The sequence below is a fragment of the Hemitrygon akajei genome, chromosome 20 (genome assembly GCF_048418815.1).
Source record: "Hemitrygon akajei chromosome 20, sHemAka1.3, whole genome shotgun sequence".
NCBI classification, from domain to species: domain Eukaryota; kingdom Metazoa; phylum Chordata; class Chondrichthyes; order Myliobatiformes; family Dasyatidae; genus Hemitrygon; species Hemitrygon akajei.
Genome location: NC_133143.1, coordinates 13,159,435 through 13,179,635, shown reverse-complemented (window position 1 = coordinate 13,179,635; position 20,201 = coordinate 13,159,435). Strand labels below are relative to the sequence as shown.

Sequence of the window (20,201 nt, the reverse complement as noted above, 5' to 3'; positions counted from 1 at the left end):
ATTAGGTGATCAAAACTGCACACAATACTCCAAATTCGGTCTCACCAATGCCTTATACAACCTCACCATAATATTCCAACTCTTATAGTTAATACTTTGATTTATTAAGGCCAATGTACCAAAAGCTCTCTTTACAACCCTATCTACCTATGACGCCACTTTCAGGGAATTTTGTATCTGTATTCCTAGATCCCTCTGTTCTACTGCACTCCTCAGTGCCCTACCATTTACCTTGTATGTTCTACCTTGGTTTGTCCTTCCAAAGTGCAATACCTTACACTTGTCTGTATTAAACTCCATCTGCCATTTTTCAGCCCATTTTTCCAGCTGGTCCAAATCCCTCTGCAAGCTTTGAAAACCTTCCTCACTGTCCACTACACCTTTAATCTTTGTATCATCAGCAAATTTGCTGATCCAGTTTACCACATTATCATCCAGATCATTGATATAGATGACAAATAACAATGGACCCAGCACTGATCCTTGTGGCACACCACTAGTCACAGGCCTCCACTCAGAGAAGCAATCCTCCACTACCACTCTTTTGCTTCTCCCATTGAGCCAACGTCTAATCCAATTTACTACCTCTCCATGTATACCTAGCGACTGAATCTTCCTAACTAACCTACCATGCGGGACCTTATCAAAGGCCTTACTGAAGTCCATGTAGACAACATCCACTGCCTTCCCTTCATCCACTTTCCTGGAAACCTCCTCGAAAAACTCTAATAGATTTGTTAAACATTTGTTATATATAGTACACAACAAGTATATAAAACCTGCAAGGCGTAACTATCTAAGAGGAAAGTAGTCCAAGCAGAGCTAACAAGTTAAACACAATATTAGATCAAAGAGAAAGCTGTATAAAGCTGCCAAAATGCACTAAAACCCTGACAATTGGGAACATCTCAGAATTCAGCAAAGGAAAATAGAAGAATGAAAGGCACACTTCCAAATCGTTCATAGGTGTGTAAAAAGGAACAGATTAGCAAACATTGTTTCTTACCTAAAGACTGAGAGAAATTATATGGAGAAACAAATAACAGTGTTTAAATAATATTTTGAGTTAACCTTCATAGAATCACAAAAACAATCTCTTGGAAACATTGGAGAGATCTATAACAAATTGAGAGGTCAAAGAAATGAGTATTAGTAAAAAAAAAATGGAGGAATGAATGGGACCAAAAACTAACAAATCTTCAGCATCTGGCAGTGTCCCAAGATTTCGAAAGAGGTAGTAACTGAGACAGCAGATACTGTACACTGGTTAGCACATTCCAATATTTCAAAACTTCGGAAAGGGTTGCCACAGGTTGGTGGGCAGCAAGTGTAACTCCACTATTTAAAAAAAGGAGAGAAAGAAAACAAAACTGCATATGAGCCTGACATCAATAGCAGGAAGAATGCTAGAATCAAATGGGGTACTTAGAAAATAACAAGACTGGGCAGCAAACAGATCTACGAAAGAAAAAGCAAAATTGAGAAATCGCTTAGCTTTTTTAAATAACCAGGTGATAAAGGAGAAAGGCTGGAAGTAGCATATTTGGCCTTACAGTCCTTCATTTAATAATCTCTTGGATGGCACCATACCAAAGTTAAACCACACAAATGGAGGTAATATATAGTCAAATCCCTGTAGAATTGGCTAATGGACAGAAAACAGAACAGGAAAAAGCAAACCATAATTTAGATTAGGAGGCTGTGACTCATGGGGAATCAGAGGGTCTTGAGCTGCAGCACTAGATGTTCAAACTTTATATGAATGATTTGGATGAGGCATCAAGAGTTATATATCCAACTTTGCTAATGATACAAAGTTGGGTGCCTGTGCAGGTTAAAATAGAGATACAGAGAGGCTACAGCAAGATACTGACAGGCTAAGTGATTAGACGAGGCAGGTAAAATACATTATGGAAAAATTAGAAAGGTGCAGGTACAACAAACAATTAGGAACGTTAAGCTTTGTTAAAAAGAAGATATATTTACAAGAGTGGAGACATCTTCCTGAAATTACACAGTGCTCTGGTGAAACTGCACATGGAACCTGTTGGAATTTGTGCACAGGCCTTGCCCCGCACCCTGCCACCTCCCAACGCGTTATATACTAGCAGTACAGGTAATGCAAAGAAGGCTCACCACATTCATTACAAAATGCTCCTATGAGAAGAATTAAAAAGACTGGACCTATGCGCTCTAATTTTAGATGATTTTATTGACTAATGTAAAACTTGTATACAACTTTACAGAATAGATTCAGGGACGATAATTCCCTTGAATGGGGTATCTAGCATGAGAAAAAATCTTGTCATCCATGTCAAATTTTAGGAATTCTTTGCTCAAGGAAGATGCAGAGGCAGAGGCCTTGGTTACTGAGTAATATCAAAGTAGAAATCAACAGAGTTTTGAATATTAAGGGAATCAAGTTCTATGGTATTAGCACAATAAAGTGGCAGAGCCAAAAGATTAGTCATCATCTTATTGAATAGCCGAGGTGGCATGAGAATCTGCTCCTGATTATATTCTATTCAGCACTTATACATAGGACTGTTCCCATATAAATCCAAATGGCATCACTCTCCATTAAAATTAAAGGTTGGTAGGGTAAACGCTGTAAATAGACACTTCATTTTCATTGCTCATCCACTTCATATCCTTTCCAATAGAATAACTAAAGTTCCACTAGATACACTGTATTCCACTTTCATTCTTTCCCCATTTCACAGAAATTCAGTCATTAAGGAAATGGATTTATATGAATAGCACCTAGTCTTTTAAAGGTTCCTTTTAATACGAAGAAGAATAATTAAGTGCAAGCCTGCTCTCATCAAAGCTTCATTAAAGATAAGTGAAGTTGAAACAGCAGACTGGCAATTACCGTAGATGTCGGATTATAAGCCGCTACTTTTCTCCCACATTTTGAACAGCTTTGAACACTGCGGCCTTTACTACGGTGCGGCTAATGCATGATTTTTTTTCATGCCGCTAAAAACATTTTGCCTCGTAACAGTAGACCAATAAAATTGATGAGTAGTTCACAGAGGTCCAATGAAATTGTACGATAAATCAAGCGCACTTTCACAATTAAATTATTGTAAATCAGTCATTTGTACTCACCCTCATCAACATGGAAAACACTCGAAGAAAAGCATTGTGCTGCCTTTATGGCAGTTATTTAGTTTATAATATTTTCGCTTAGTAATTCATTTGTTAGTTAAAGTTAGAACTGTTTTAACTATATTTGTTTTCTGTACTACATCCCGGGATGCTATGACGTCACACCCGGTTTCGCCGCATCTTGTGGGAAAATGCCGGTTTGCGATAAACGGGAAGGCGGGGGGCGAGCGGCGGAGCGGCGGAGCCAAAACGCTGCTTTTAAGTTAAAGGCGATCAATAACTTTTCCTGGTAGGCTGCAGTATATATATTTTTTACCAGTCGTTAGGAGATATTGGAATGTTGTTCAGTAAAAAAGTATACGCAACGTATATTTAAAAGTAGCCGCGTTACAGGCACGGTTCGAAAAAAAGCATTTGCAATATGTATTTGTTTATGTTACCATATGGATTTAATTAAAAGTTAAAAAATCCTCACGTGTAATATCTTTCTGTGTAAATATCTCATATTACAACGTGGGACACCTGCGGCCGAAAATCCGGTGCGGCCTGTACAAGTACAAAATTGATTTTCTTTCTAAAATTAGAGCCAGCGGCTTTTAATCAGGTGCGCTCTGTAGTGCGAAATCTATGGTACCTATAAACCTTTGGCCTGTCAATGCTAATATCAGCTGATTCTTTCTGTACAATATCAAAATGCAATTAACTATTAGATCCAGCTACCTGTTATGTCAATATTGTCTATTCTGATCATTTCCAATATCCTCCCACACTGGTCAATTTCCAGTTCTGCTGAACATCCTGGCTCCTTCCATATTCTGTTTCTCATAAGCACACTCACATTGAAACCAGGGCATTCACTTGAGCTAAATATGAAACTTTGGAAACAACAAAATAAAGAACTCCCTAACAGACCACTGGTGTAACTTATTTTAAAGACTTGTATACCACAGCATCAGTATGCTATTGCAAAGGTTGAATACGGTGCCATTCAGGATTCCAGGAATGTTTAGAGTGGTGGTGGACAACTTTGTCCTGGATCATGTTGATCTTCTTGAGAGTTGCTGGAGTTGTGTTTGAGCCATGGAAATTATGTAGTAGTACTTCCAGATGCATAGCAACTTGTTTCTGGCTACCTCCCAATGTTGATTCATTCCATCTATGACCTTAAATCTGAAGACTTCAACTCAACCTAAATGAACATTCCTCATAATATTCCAACAAAGATCCATCCATGTACAGTTTAATGGTTACATCCCTTTAAGAACAAAAGCCTGTGGTTAATTAGCATAGTACACAGCTAAGATAAAATAAATAAAATTATGCACTGCTAATGAAAAATGTACATGAGTACTTGTGCTAGGATCAAAATAAATTGGGTACCAGCAACACTGGGATAAACAAATATGGGTTACATGCATTACACCAGTGCAGCCACCAAACTCCCACAATTACATTTCCAGTGGCAAGCACATTGTCTTTTCTAAGCACTTCTGTACCATAGCTGCACTTACAAAGGCAGCAGCACTTATTCTTTTCAGCATGGAACATGTGGGCAAGTATTAAAAATACACTCCACTGTAATGCCAAACCTACTGGAAAGGACTACATCAGTAGTGTGTGGAAGAGCAGCTGTCTCTGACTGTGACTACCTAACTGCATGTATGGAAAAGTAGAAGCTGCTGTATGATTTACACCATTATCATGATGAAGGTTGTTATACCTTCATGTCAAATCCAGCAGAGGAAATGTAATAAGAGGAAAATACAGCATGTATTAAGATAGAAAAAAATAGGATAAACAAAAACAAAAGGTTTTTTAATTCTCCAACAGCCACTCAAGATCGAAGGACTGAGACTATACATTTAAATGTTCAGAGAGATAATCCGGCAATGATTGAGACTTACTGCACAATTAAAAGGGATACAGTCTACAATAGATAAACACAACTTTATCTGGTGAATTCAATAGATAAACACCATAGCTTTACAACAACTTCATGTTGATCAATTGCAAGACATTGCACTGCTTGCAATTTTGATTTGGTTTAATGACACAAGATACTTCACAGAATATAAGCAAACATAAAGGTGGGATTGTGTAGAATGTGTAAAATTTCACAAATGTTTCAAGAAATATCTTAGAGAGGCTGAGATACTTAAAGAGGAAATTACAGTGCTGAGCCTTCAGGTGAAAGACACGTCACCAATAGTAGAGTAAATAAATTTTGTAATGGACACAAGGGCAGACGTAAATTAATGCAGACATCTATGGGACTGCAAAGCCAATCAGAGTTATAAAGAATATAGAAGAGATAAAAAGAATATATATAAAAGAAGAGAATATATAAAAAGAAATGAAAACAAATATCAGAATTTCTAAATCAATTGCTTAGCTGGAAACTAATCTACAGCAGAAAGGAATGAATTATGGCCGATCCGGTGAGAGTTAACATGCTGACATGGGCATTTTCAATAAGCTTACATTTAGGAAAGGCAAAAGTAGGGAGGCTGGCTAAAGGTACATTGGAATAGTTAATTCTAAGATCATAAAGGCATGGATGAAAATTTCCACAGCAAAAATTGGGGCAGGGTCAAGTATAGATGTAAAATTAGTCTTAACAGTATTGCAGATTTATATTCAGAAACTCTATCTATGAAACAATTGTAATAACAAGATTGCAAATAGCCTGTTTCATCTTCAGGGCAAAACTGAAGTGCTTTGCGAATCAGAGCCTGTAATGGGATCAAGGACAACAGCTTTGATCTTCAAAAATAGACTTTGGTGGAATGGCAAATCACACATCACAAATTCTTTTAAGTATTTGCATGGTCATCAGATGTCACTACCCAATTTTCATGTTAATTTTTCAACACCAGGCCTGATCCTGGGATCTACAGATCTCAGGAACTATCCCCAGTAGTGAATTTTTAATCTTCAATGTTTCTATCATGTCAGTACTGATACCAAATTTAATTATTTTTCTCAATATCAGATAGAAATAAAGGACTGGATTTGACATATAATGGGAGTTCCTTTGCTATACCATTTAATTTTACTATCTGGAACTTGAAACATGTTCTTCACACTTTCATATTTGTAGAGGCAGCCACGCTATTAGATTGGATATGTAGATAGAGTTGTTAACAGTTCTGGGCTCTGAGCTCCAGAAAAAATACTTCCAGCATCTGCAAAATGTTTATTATTTTATCTCATGAGAAAGGAAAATCTCTGTATATTCATTACATTCACGATTACTTGAAGGATGAAATGCCCATTTACAATCACTCAATGTCTGAAATCATCAGTTTTACATAGAACATAGAATAGTACAGCACATTACAGGCCCTTCGGCCCACAATGTTGTGCTGACCCTCAAACCCTGCCTCCCATATAACCCCCCACCTTAAATTCCTCCATAACCCTGTCTAGTAGTCTCTTAAACTTCACTAGTGTATTTGCCTCCACCACTGACTCAGGCAGTGCATTCCACGCACCAACCACTCTCTGAGTGAAAAACCTTCCTCTAATATCCTCCTTGAACTTCCCTCCCCTTACCTTAAAATCATGTCCTCTTGTACTAAGCAGTGGTGCCCTGGGGAAGAGGCACTGGCTGTCCACTCTGTCTATTCCTCTTAATATCTTGTACACCTCTATCATGACTCCTCTCATCCTCTTTCTCTCCAAAGAGTAAAGACCTAGCTCTCTTAATCTCTGATCATAATCCATACTTTCTAAACCAGGCAGCATCCTGGTAAATCTCCACTGTACCCTTTCCAATGCTTCCACATCCTTCCTAAACTGGACCAAAGTTTAGTCCACAGTTTACTGGACCAAAACTGGACACTCCAAGTGTGGCCGAACTAGAGTTTTATAGAGCTGCATCATTACATCACATCTCTTAAACTCTATCCCTCGACTTATAAAAGCTAACACCCCATAAGCTTTCTTAACTACCCTATCTACCTGTGAGGCAACTTTTAGGGATCTGTGGACATGTACCCCCAGATCCCTCTGCTCCTCCACAATACCAAGTATCCTGCCATTTACTTTGTACTCTGCCTTGGAGTTTGTCCTTCCAAAATGTACCACTTCTCCAGGTTGAACTCCATCTGCCACTTCTCAGCCGACTTCTGCATCCTATTAATGTCGCTCTGCAATCTTCGACAATCCTCTACACTATCTACAACACTACCAACCTTTGTGTCGTCTGCAAACTTGTCAACCCACCCTCCTACCCCCACATCCAGGTCGTTAATAAAAATCACAATAAGTAGAGGTCCCAGAACAGATCCTCGTGGGACACCACTAGTCACAACCCTCCAATCTGAATGTACTCCCTCCACCACGACCCTCTGCCTTCTGCAGGCAAGCCAATTCTGAATCCACCTAGCCAAACTTCCCTGGATCCCATGCCTTCTGACTTTCTGAATAAGCCTACCATGTGGAACCTTGTCAAATGCCTTACTAAAATCCATGTAGATCACATCCACTGCACTACCCTCATCTATATGCCTGGTCACCACCTCAAAGAACTCTATCAGGCTTGTTAGACACCATCTGCCCTTTACAAAGCCATGCTGACTGTCCCTGATCAGACCATGATTCTCTAAATGCCCATAGATCCTATCTCTAAGAAACTTTTCCAACAGCTTTCACACCGCAGACATAAGGCTTACTGGTCTATAATTACCTAGACTATCCCTGCTACCTTTTTTGAACAAGGGGACAACATTCGCCTCTCTCCGATCCTCCAGTATCATTCCTATGGACAACGAGGTCATAAAGATCCTAGCCAGAGGCTCAGCAATCTCTTCCCTCGCCTCGTGGAGCAGCCTGGGGAATATTCCGTCAGGCCCCGGGGACTTATCCATCCTAATGTATTCCTAACTCCAACACGTCCTCTCCCTTAATATCAACATGCTCCAGAACATCAACTTCACTCATATTGTCCTCACCGTCATCAAGTTCCCTCTCAGTGGTGAATACCGAAGAGAAGTATTCATTGAGGACCTCGCTCATTTCCACAGCCTCCAGGCACATCTTCCCACTTTTATCTCTAATCGGTCCTACCTTCACTCCTGTCATCCTTTTGTTATTCACATAATTGAAGAATGCCTTGGGGTTTTCCTTTACCCTACTCACCAAGGCCTTCTCATGCCCCCTTCTTGCACTTCTCAGCCCCTTCTTAAGCTCCTTTCTTGCTACCCTATATTCCTCAATAGACCCATCTGATCCTTGCTTCCTAAACCTCATGTATGCTGCCTTCTTCCACCTGACTAGATTTTCCACTTCACTTGTCACCCATGGTTCCTTCACCCTACCATTCTTTATCTTCCTCACCGGGACAAATTTATCCCTAACATCCTGCAAGAGATCCTTAAACATCGACCACATGTCCATAGTACATTTCCCTGCAAAAACATCATCCCAATTCACACCCGCAAGTTCTAGCCTTATAGCCTCATAATTTGCCCTTCCCCAATTAAAAATTTTCCTGTCCTCTCTGATTCTACCCTTTCCATGATAATGCTAAAGGTCAGGGAGCGGTGATCACTGTCCCCCAGATGCTCACCCACTGACAGATCTGTGACCTGACCCAGTTCGTTACCTAATACTAGATCTAGTATGGCATTCCCCCTAGTCGGCCTTTCAACATACTGTGACAGGAATCCATCCTGGACACACTTAACCAACTCTGCCTCATCTAAACCCTTGGAACTAATCAAGTGCCAATCAATATTAGGGAAATTAAAGTCACCCATGATAACAACTCTGTTATTTTTGCACCTTTCCAAATTCTGCCTCTCAATCTGCTCCTCGGTATCTCTGCTGCTACCAGGGGGCCTATAGAATACCCCCAGTAGAGTAACTGCTCCCTTCCTGTTCCTGACTTCCACCCATAGACTCAAAAGAGGATCTTGCTACATTACCCACCCTTTCTGTAGCTGTAATAGTATCCCTGACCAGTAATGCCACCCCTCCTCCCCTTTCCCCCCCTCTCTATCCCTCTTAAAGCACTGAAATCCAGGAATATTGAGAATCCATTCCTGCCCTGGTGCCAGCCAAGTCTCTGTAATGGCCACTACATCATAATTCCATGTATGTATCCAAGCTCTCAGTTCATCACCTTTGTTCCTGATGCTTTTTGCATTGAAGTACACACACTTTAGCCCTTCTACCTTCCTACCTTTACACCCTTTATTCTGCTTCTCTTTCCTCAAAGCCTCTCTATATGTTAGATCTGGCTTTACTCCATACACTTCTTTCACTGCTCTATCGCTCTGGGTCCCATCCCCTTGCAAATTAGTTTAAACCCTCCCGAACCATGCTAGCAAACCTACCAGCAAGGATATTGCTCCCCCTCGAGTTCAGGTGCAACCCATCCAATCTGTACAGGTCCCACCTTCCCCAGAAGAGATCCCAATGATCCAAAAATCTAAAACCCTGCCCCCTGCACCAACTCCTCAGCCACGCATTCAACTGCCATCTCCTCCAATTCTTACCATCACTATCACGTAGTACTGGCAGCAATCCTGAGAACGCCACTCTTGAGGTCCTGTTCTTCAGCCTTCTGCCTAGTTCGCGAAACTCACACTTCAGGACCTCATCCCTCTTTCTGCCTATGTCGTTGGTATCAACATGTATCATGACTTCTGGTTGCTTTCCCTCTCGTACCAGGATGTCATGCATCCAGTCAGAGACATCCCAGACCCTGGCACCCAGGAGACAACAGACCATGCAGGTGTCCTTCTCACATCCACAAAATCTCCTGTCTGCTCCCCTGACTATAGAGTCTCCAATGACGACAGCTCTCCTCTTCTCCGTCCCACCCTTCTGCACCACAGGGTCAGACTCAGTGCCAGAGGCCCTGCCACCGTGGCTCACACCTGGTCGGTCGTCCTTGCCAACAGTATCCAGGACGGTAAACTTATTATTCAGGGGAATGGCTACAGGGGTGCTCTGCACTACCTGTCTACTCACCTTTGCTTTCCCCCTCTGACTGTCACCCAACGACCTGCTTCTGGCAGCCTAGGTGTGACTACCTCCCTGTAGCTCTCATCTATGTCTGCCTCATTTTCCCTATGAGTCGAAGGTCATCCAGCTGCTGCTCCAGATTCCTCACAAAGTCTTCCAGATCGCCCAGCCGCATGCACTTCTAGCAGATGTGATTCTGCAGGAGAGGGGAGTTCCCCCAAGACTGCCACATCTCACAGGAGAGGCACATCACTGTTTCAGGAGGCATTGTAAAGACTAACTGGGAACAAACTCATCCTCCGCCTCTTCTTGTCAAAGCTTCTCGAGTCAAAGCCTCAAATCTCCACTCCTTCACTGGCCCACTCACTCACTGGCCACTTTCAACTGGCAATTTTTAGTTAAAATTGAAGTACAATATATTATTGGATTTATTGCATCACTTACTTAAAGTGAAAACCAGAACAGTGAGGATACTAAAAGTTATGTCTTATTAATACACCTTTAAATAAATTATTAAATGCATAGATGCAGAAAGAGAGACTCTGGCAGAAACTAGGTGAATTATCAGAGATTATGAAAATCTAATGTTCATAAAATTTCAACTGGTACCAACCTAGGTTGTAATGCAAATCCTTCAGACTGTCAAGCTCTCTCATACTCATTCTCTCCCTTCCTTTCTCAAAACTCATTTGCCTACTTACAATACTGCTACTCATTCTTTGGCTGTGATTTAAAGGTTAGTTTTGGTTCTGAATAGGACTTCATACTAATTTTAAGTGAGACTCTGAGGCTGTGAAACTGCCCCCGGTTGCTGCACTTCGTTTCTGCGAACTTTGTGGTGGTTTGGCCCTACTCCGGACTGCTCCAGATCTAAGGACTCGATTTGGTTTGGAATTCTGTTGTTGTTGCTCGCTTCTATTGCTTGCATGATTTCCTCTCTCTTTCTCTGTGCACGTTAGGGGTTGCTCTTTTATTTCTTTTTAAATTGGACTCTTTCAGGTTCCTTGCTTTGCGACTGTCTGTAAACAAACAAATCTCAAGGCTGTATAATTTATACATTCTTTGATAATAAATGCACTTTGAATCTTTGAATCTCATTTTATCAATAATACATTCCTTTGTTTACGACTGAACAGCAGCAGAGCAAGATTGGTGATGGTTGAGATACATAACAACAGAAAATCAAATGAATTTTAATTAGCTCATGTTAACAAGTTAGCAGTTTAACATGGTGAGTTTAGGACCATACAGAACCCTTTGTCTAAATTATTCACCAGTTTCTAGAACCTTGCTGTGGTTGAAACTCACAACACCTGGCTGTCCATAGAATTCAAAATAGATGAATGGGTAATGTTAATTGTTTATTGTTCTTTCTTTTTCAATCTTTTTATTATTATTATCAATATCAACATAATAAGATTGATACATAGATAATGGGATTACAAACATACACATTTCAACTGAACATGAAAGAATACATAAGCAATAGTTACAATATAAATGAGTATTCCCAAATCATGGACGATACAAGTAACATATAAACAAGGTAAACCTAGGTATATCATAATATATATTAAAAAAAGAAAAGAGAAAAAGAAAAAAAAATGTATGCAAGAAAAACTAATCTAACAATCTAATAACTAATAAGGAAAAAAATGAAAAAGGGATGAAAAATGAAAAAAAGGGCTGTTTATAATATCAAACAAAAATACAAAATCATCAGTGTCGTCAACTACGATCCTCTCAACATATGTAAAATCAAAACTGGAAAAACAAATAGGCTTGGAACAGGGTCACATTACATCATATGTAAATATTGAATAAATGGTCTCCATATCTTTTCAAATTTAATAGAAGTATCAAATACAACACTTCTAATTTTTTCTAAATTTAGACATAACATAGTTTGAGAAAACCAATGAAATACGGTAGGAGGATTAATTTCTTTCCAATTCAACAAAATAGATCTTCTAGCCATTAATGTAAGAAATGTAATCATTCGACAAGCAGAAGAGGATAAATGGACTGAGTCCTTCATTGGTAAACCAAAAATTGCAGTAATAGGATGAAGTTGTAACTCAATGTTCAATACCGTTGAAATAATATCAAAAATGTCTTTCCAATATTTTTTCAAAAGCGGACAAGACCAGAACATATGAGTTAAAGACACTATCTCAGAATGACATCTGTCACAAATAGGATTTATATAGGAATAAAAATGAGCCAATTTATCCTTGGACATATGAGCCCTATGCACAACCTTAAACTGTATTAATGAATGTTTAGCACATATGGATGATGAATTAACTAATTGAAGAATTTTATCCCAATTCTCAATAGGGATAGTAAGGTTAAGTTCGCTTTCCCAATCATTTTTAATCTTATAGAAGGGCTCTGAATGTATCTTCATAATTATATTGTAGAGTTTTGATATTAGCCCTTTCTGAGAAGGATTTAGTTCAAACAAATTCTCCAAAATACCTGAAGACACAAGATTTGGAAAGGTAGGAAGTACAGTATTTAAGAAATTCCTAATCTGTAAATATCTAAAAAAATGAAATCTAGGCAAATTATATTTATTAGATAATTGTTCAAAAGACATAAAACAATTATCCAAAAATAAATCAGAAAATCGTAGTAATCCTTTAGTCTTCCAAGCTGAATAAGCTTGGTCTATAATAGAAGGATAAAAAAAGCAATTGGATACAATAGGAATATTTAAAACAAACTGAGTCAACCCAAAAAATTTCCGAAATTTAAACCATATACGTAAAGTATGTTTAACTATCAGATTGTCAATTTGTTTCTGCAATTTAGAAAGAGCAAAGGGAAGAGAAGACCCTAAAATAGAACCCAATGAAAATCCTTGTACAGATTTAATTTCCAGGTTCACCCAATGAGGGCTAAAAGTTAAATCCCAATCCTTTAACCAACATATCAAATATCGGATATTGACTGCCCAATAATAAAATCTAAAATTAGGCAATGCCAATCCACCTTCTTTCCTTGCCTTCTGTAAATATTTTTTACCTAATCTAGGATTTTTAATCTGCCATATATATGAGGAAATTTTTGAATCAACATTAGCAAAAAAAGATTTCGGAATAAAAATTGGTACCGCTTGAAATATATATAAAAACTTGGGTAAAATAACCATCTTAATAGCATTAATCCGACCTATCAGAGATAAAGATACTGGTGACCATTTAGTAAACAAACATTTAATCTGATCGATTAGGGGTAAAAAACTTAGCCTTAAATAAGTCCTTATAGTTTTTTGTGATTTTAATCCCTAAGTAAATAAAAGAGTCATTAACTAATTTAAAAGGTAAATTTCCATAAATTGGAACCTGTCTATTTAAAGGAAACAATTCACTCTTATTAAGATTTAATTTATACCCAGAAAAATTACTAAATTGAGCCAACAATGATATAACTGCAGGAATGGATTTCTCAGGATCAGAAATAAATAATAATAAATCTTCTGCATATAATGATAGCTTATGTATATCCGTCCCACGATTAATGCCAAAAATGTTCTGTGATTCTCTGATAGCAATTGCCAAGGGTTCTAAAGCAATGTCAAATAATAATGGACTAAGAGGACAGCCTTGTCTAGTACCCCGAAATAAACGAAAAAAGGGAGATCTTTGATTGTTAGTAAGCACCGAGGCTACTGGAGTATGATGTATCAGTTTAATCCAGGAAATGAATGTCGGACTAAAATTAAACTTCTCAAGCACAGTAAATAAGTATGGCCATTCAACTCTATCAAATGCTTTCTCCGCATCTAATGAAATGACACATTCTGAAGTGCTATGTGATGGAGTATAAACAATATTCAATAATCTCCTAACATTGAAAAAAGAATAGCGATTTTTAATAAAACCAGTTTGATCTTCCGAGATAATTTGAGGTAATACCTTCTCCAGCTTGGATGCCAGTAACTTGGAAAAGATCTTGGAATCTACATTCAATAAGGATATTAGTCTATAGGATGCACAGTCAGTAGGGTCTTTATCTTTCTTCAATATTAAAGAAATGGAAGCTCTATAAAAAGATTGTGGCAGATTGCCCAGTCTAATTGCTTCTTCAAAAACCCTGCATAACCAAGGAGAAAGAGTAGAGGAAAAACATTTTAAAAATTCTACTGTATACCCATCTGGACCTGGTACTTTCCCAGAATTCATAGAGGAAATAACCCCTTTAATTTCTGCATCCGTAATAGGAGTTTCTAATATTGAAAGATCATCTGATGATAATTTTGGGAAATTCAATTTCCCAAGAAAATCACACATGGTATTATAATCATGAGGGAATTCAGAATGATACAGAGAGGTATAAAAATCTTGAAAAGATTTGTTTATCTCATCATGGTTAACTGTCAGATCCCCATTCTGCTGACGAATCTTAGTAATTTGGCGTTTAACCAAAGTATTCTTCAATTGACTAGCTAACAGTTTACCTGATTTATCACTATGTATATAAAAATCAGATCTGGTTTTCATTAATTGATTTTCAATCGAAGATGTAAGTAATAAACTATGTTCCATTTGAAGTTCAACCCTTTGTTTGTAAAGCTCCTTACTAGGAGCAGTCGAATATTTCTTGTCAATCTCTTTAATTTTATCAACCAATAAAAGAGTTTCCTTCTTAATGCGTTTTCTCAGACCAACGGAGTAGGAGATAATCTGTCCACGTATATATGCTTTAAAAGTGTCCCAAAGTTTTCCGCAAGAAATATCATCCATGGAATTAGTTGAAAAGAAGAAATCGATCTGTTCTTTCATAAATTTAATAAAATCCGGATCTTGCAGTAAGGTAGAATCAAATCACCATTGTCTAGCACTAGAAGCTGTATCCGTAAATTTAATAGAAAGTTTTAATGGAGCATGGTCAGAGATGGCTATAATATCATAATTACAACCAATTACCGATGGAATAAAACAAGAGACAATAAAAAAATAATCAATTCTCAAGTAAGAATGATAAACATGTGAGAAAAATGAAAACTCTTTGTCCTTAGAATGCCGAAATCTCCAAGTATCAAAAATTCCATTATCAGTCAAAAAAGAGTTAATATAAGTGGCCGACTTATTAGGTAAAGTCTGAGTAGATATAGATCTGTCCAACAAAGGATTTAAACAACAATTAAAGTCACCACCCATTATTAACATATTCATTTAGATTAGGTAGAGAAGTAAATAAGGACTTTAAAAAATCGGGATAATCCACATTTGGAGCATAAACATTAACCATAGCAACCTTTTTGTTAAAAAGTAACCCAGTAATTAACAAAAATCTACCATTTGGATCCGAAAAAATATCGTGTTGGACAAATGCAATAGAGGAGTCAATAAAAATTGAAACTCCCTTTACTTTAGCATTCGAATTCGAATGGTACTGTTGACCCCTCCAAAACCTAAAAAAAACGATTATTGTCCTCTTTCCTCACATGAGTTTCTTGTACAAAAATAATATGTGCATTCAGTCCTTGGAATACTTTGAAAATCTTTTTCCGTTTAATCAGATGGTTTAAGCCATTAGTATTCCAAGAGACAAAATTAATGGTCTGAGCCATATTTCTGAAATCAACCCTTTGGTATATAAAAGGTTAACCAAATTATGAACTCATGCACCTGGAAGAGGAACAAAAATAAGGGGCGGACCCGGAAATGATGACATCGCGGACATTTTAGTAGTTTAAAATCAGCCCAAATGAAAAAACTAAAAAAAAACTGATATAAAGATCATAAGATTTAGAAAAAGACCCCCCACTCCCCATCCAAGAGGAGAAAACTCCTCCCCAGCCAGGAAAAGGCTGGGAAGAAAGAGAAATGAAACTAAATCTACCCCCATATCAGCAGAAGGCAACTCCGTATATAAAGGATAAAAAAGATCCACCCAAACTCTAAAGAAATAATAATCACTATACTAAAACCAAACTTCTTAATATAATTGCTAGTAAAAAAAACAAAAAGAATATAATCACTAGTAACTTATAAATCGGGTTAAAACCCAAACAAACCAAAAAAAAATTTAAACTGCGATAAGAAATGCATTATAGGAAGAAGACGAGAGAAAAAAAATGGCAAAATAAAAAAAAGCCAAAAATATTTTAGAGAAGAAACCGCCATCTTAGTAAAAAAAATTCGCCTTCGAAGGATTAATAATAATGACCAAAGATAAAGTACAGTGATTGAAGTAAGTAAAATAAAAAGATTAGTACATCAAAAAAAAACTTTAACTAGAGTATAAAATATAGAGTAAACCTACACCAATAGCCAGAAACAAAATCTGGTTTTGGAAACAAAAACCATCTTGCAACCATCAAAATCACTCATTTATTAGAGATGAGAATCCGCAGCAGTAGGGAAGTTCTCATTCAGAAAGCTTCTAGCTTCAGATGTAGAACGTAAAACACGCCGTGATGCATTGGGTGGCGAGATTCTGAGCTTCGCAAGGTATAAGAGCGCAGGTTTTAGATTTTTCTCATAACATTCGGACATCAGAGGTTTAAAAAGAAGCCTTGCCTTCATTACTTCTGGACTAAAATCCTCCACTAATCGAAAATTGAATTCTTGGAATTTGACCATCCCTACATGCTGAGCCACACGAATAAGTTGCTCTTTAACATGCACATAATGAAATCGGACAATTACAACCGGTGGTTTAGCTGAAGCACTTGGTGATCGACGCATAATTCTGTGAGCGCGATCAAGTAACGGAGGACTGTCTGGGAATACAGAAGGGAACACATCCTTTAAAAGTTGAGCAAAATACTTCGAGGGGTCCCCTTGTTCAATACCTTCCGGGAAACCAAGTATGTGTAAGTTCTGTCTTCTGGACCGATTTTTAAAGTCGACACTCTTGGCTTTAAGTATTTCCACCTGTTTAATCGTCGAAGATCATTTCTGCTCCAGTTTTTCGATTATCAAGTCTCGCTTCCGAGCGTCCTCTTGCAAAGTTGCGATTAGAGCTTGCTGCTGGTTAACTACTGAATCAGTCTTATCCATATAATCCTGAAAAGCCTTTTTATCTTGTTTGAAAATTTGACATTGTTCTTCAAATTTTTCATTTAAAACCTCCAATAACATTTCATAAGTCAATTCAGTGTGCTTAGGATCGGTCTTTTTTTTCTTTCCGTTCCCGTTAGAATCTTTCCCAGGGTCTCGCCCTTTAGATCTCAAAGCCATTTCTGTATTCATTTCTTCAAAATTCACAATAAACTCTTAAAGATAAGTCCAAAAAAGTAGCAAGAATCTTTTGGTGTAGGTAAAAGTAATTTAAATAAGGGTGATCATAGGTTAAAAAAAGTAAAGGTTATGGAGCGAATCTGAAACAGTGCTCACTCCATGAGCGTCTCCTACTGACCTGTTTATTATTAATGTTATTTATTTCATATCAACAGGTGTGAGTAAAGAATTAAAATTTAACATGTTGATATTTACTTTAATTGCAACTGTTAACTGTGATAAATTTATAATCACACGAACAAAATATCTACCAAATTGGTATTAAAACCTGTTCAATACTTTTCTCATGATCTTCTCTGGCCCATATGTCTCTTAAGAAAAATAGCAACATGATGACTTTTTACGCTACAATAACTTAGCATGTCCGGTAATAGCATCCCCTTCCCCATTCCCATTTCCCTCTCTCACTTTATCCCTTTACCTTCCCATCATCTCCCTCTGGTGCTCCTCTCCCTTCCCTTTCCTCTATGGTTTTCTGTCCTCTCCTGTCAGAGTTCCCCCTTTATCTCTTTTGCCAATTGACTTCCCAGCTCTTTGCTCCACCCTCCCCCTCCCAGTTTCACCTATCACCTACTACCTTGTATGTCTTCCTTCTCTCCCCCCACCTTCTTACTCTGACTTCTCATCTCTTTTTGTCAGTCCTGATGAAGGGACTCGGCCCAAAATGTTAACTGTTCACTCGTTTCCATAGATGCTGCCCGGCCTGCTGAGTTACTCCAGTACTTCGTGCATATTACTTTGATTTGCAGCATCTGCAGATCTTCTCTTGTTTGTAACTTAGCAAGTCACTTAGTTCATAGGCAGTTTGGATGCTAGAGAATCAAACATTCCCTGAATGAATAACACACCACAAAAAAATACACTGGCTGAATTAACGGGTCATTAATAATTGCTCAGTTTGCACCTTACTGTAAACAGAACAGAATCCAAACATGTGATGCAATACTTGCAAGCTTGCTCTTAATATTTGGGATAACTCAGCTAGCTCAACAATGTCATCACATGAACCCTTACAATAAAGTTTGCTCGACATTAAAGCTGTTCTGTTATAACTGGCGCATGAACCTCTGTTACTATGATAGACTATTATTGGGATAAGGCTTCCTGAACTACTGCACAGAAATTTAAGCCTTCAGATTGGAGAGGACTTTATTAATGAAGGTATTTGGTAAGATGACTCTTTACCTGGCACGGTCTTTTCATTCTTATTGCTACCACATGGTATCTGTAACAGCAAATTTCACAACTCCATGATCCTCTTTCACTAATCCACTTCAAAAGGCATGGCTGGTGGGAGTAGCGCACTGAGCCGTCACATCGGCAGGGACTCAGCAATTCACCCTTGGAGGTACAAAAGGAAAGCAAAGTTGATTGAAGGTTTATCAAATTACAATGTGGTTAACATCAGCCAACATATATTATACAGATAACCCCATACACAAAACATATCTTCAGGTTTCACTTGATTCTCAAAATATGGTTTTAAGTATGTTTTGAGGACAGTATTTGTGTCACTTACATTGCATATGTTCATTCCCACTTGGTTTTAAAGACTGATAGAAAACAAACGGGAATCCTCCCATTCTCTTTTCTCATTATTTTAGTTAAATTGACAAATAAGTACAGTATAAAGTAATTTTTTGCTATCAGTTCAAAAGATGTAAATGCTAGGAATCTACAATAGCAAAAGAAAATCCTGCAAATACTCAGTAGGCCGGGAACATATGTAGAAACAGAAACTGACATAATGTTTCCAATCAATAAGAGGTCTGCAATTTGTGATCAACATGAACTATGGTTTGGTTATTTACAATCCATTGACTATATACAAGAGAATAAATTTCCATTTGGTCACTTTTGTTCTTCTACGTGCTGAATTCCTGATTGCCTAATTGCTTAGAATTCTTTATAAATCAGGCAGCTTCCTTGCTAAAAGTGAACTTATCCTGAAAATCAGGAGTGTATACAATACCCTATGCATACTTTTCTGTGTATGTGTATTGAATGTGTCTCTGTAAAAAGAGTTATTTAAATTATTTAAACTCCTGCTGAAAAATTAAATCACCTCATGCTTGCACACTTTGCAGAGTTTTGGATACATTAGGTTCTTGCTATGGGACATTTCTGGGATTGTGGCCTATCTGCCATGTACATAAAGCAATTGAATTAAAAATCCACATCAAAAAGCTGAACAGTTCTACTTCTTAATTATTGTTATTTACCTATTCAATAACCATTGTATCCCCCAGTTAATAGATGTGTTGGTATAAGTTCTCTTTGTTGGATCCTGTTTGTTTTATACGTCGTGAAATTTACTTGCATAGAATATTCCTTTTGTCACAGAGTAACTATCTGGGTAGACTACAATCCAATGGCATAAGCACAGAATTCTTCCCCGCACCCCATCTTCATGTTCTGTCCTCCTGATCTACCCAGTTTCTCCTACACCTACCCAGCAGTCCATCACCCTATTCTTTCCTATTCCATCTGCCCATCACCAGACACTCCTCCCCCTATGGTTCCCATCTGCCGTTCCTACCCCCATTATTTCATTCCATGTTCTAGTTTCCCTTCCTATCAGATTCTATCATCTGCAGCCCTTTGTTACCTCTACTTATCATCTCCCAGTCTCTGTTGCTACTTTGTCTCCTCCCTTCTCCATCTGCTTATCATCTCTCCTTGCCTAGATCCACCTATTGCTTTCCAGTTCTTGCTCCACTCCTTTCCCCTCTATCTTTCAGTCCAAATGAAGGGTATCAACCCAAAGTGTTGGCTGACCATTTCTCCCCGCAAATACATCCTGACCTGCTGAGTTCCTCCAGCTCCTCGTTTCTAATGCTGTGACAGCACTATCTA

General features: G+C 38.0%; 1 protein-coding gene across 1 annotated transcript in view; it reads right to left on the bottom strand.

Annotated features, from left to right (window-relative positions):
- LOC140713588 (E3 ubiquitin-protein ligase MARCHF11-like) overlaps positions 1 to 20,201 on the bottom strand; it is a 59,012-nt gene that overhangs the window by 32,761 nt on the left and 6,050 nt on the right. Inside the window, exon 2 of the mRNA XM_073023873.1 lies at positions 18,531 to 18,686. Coding sequence (XP_072879974.1) covers positions 18,531 to 18,686 — 156 coding nt within the window. The remainder of the gene's footprint in view (positions 1 to 18,530; positions 18,687 to 20,201) is intronic.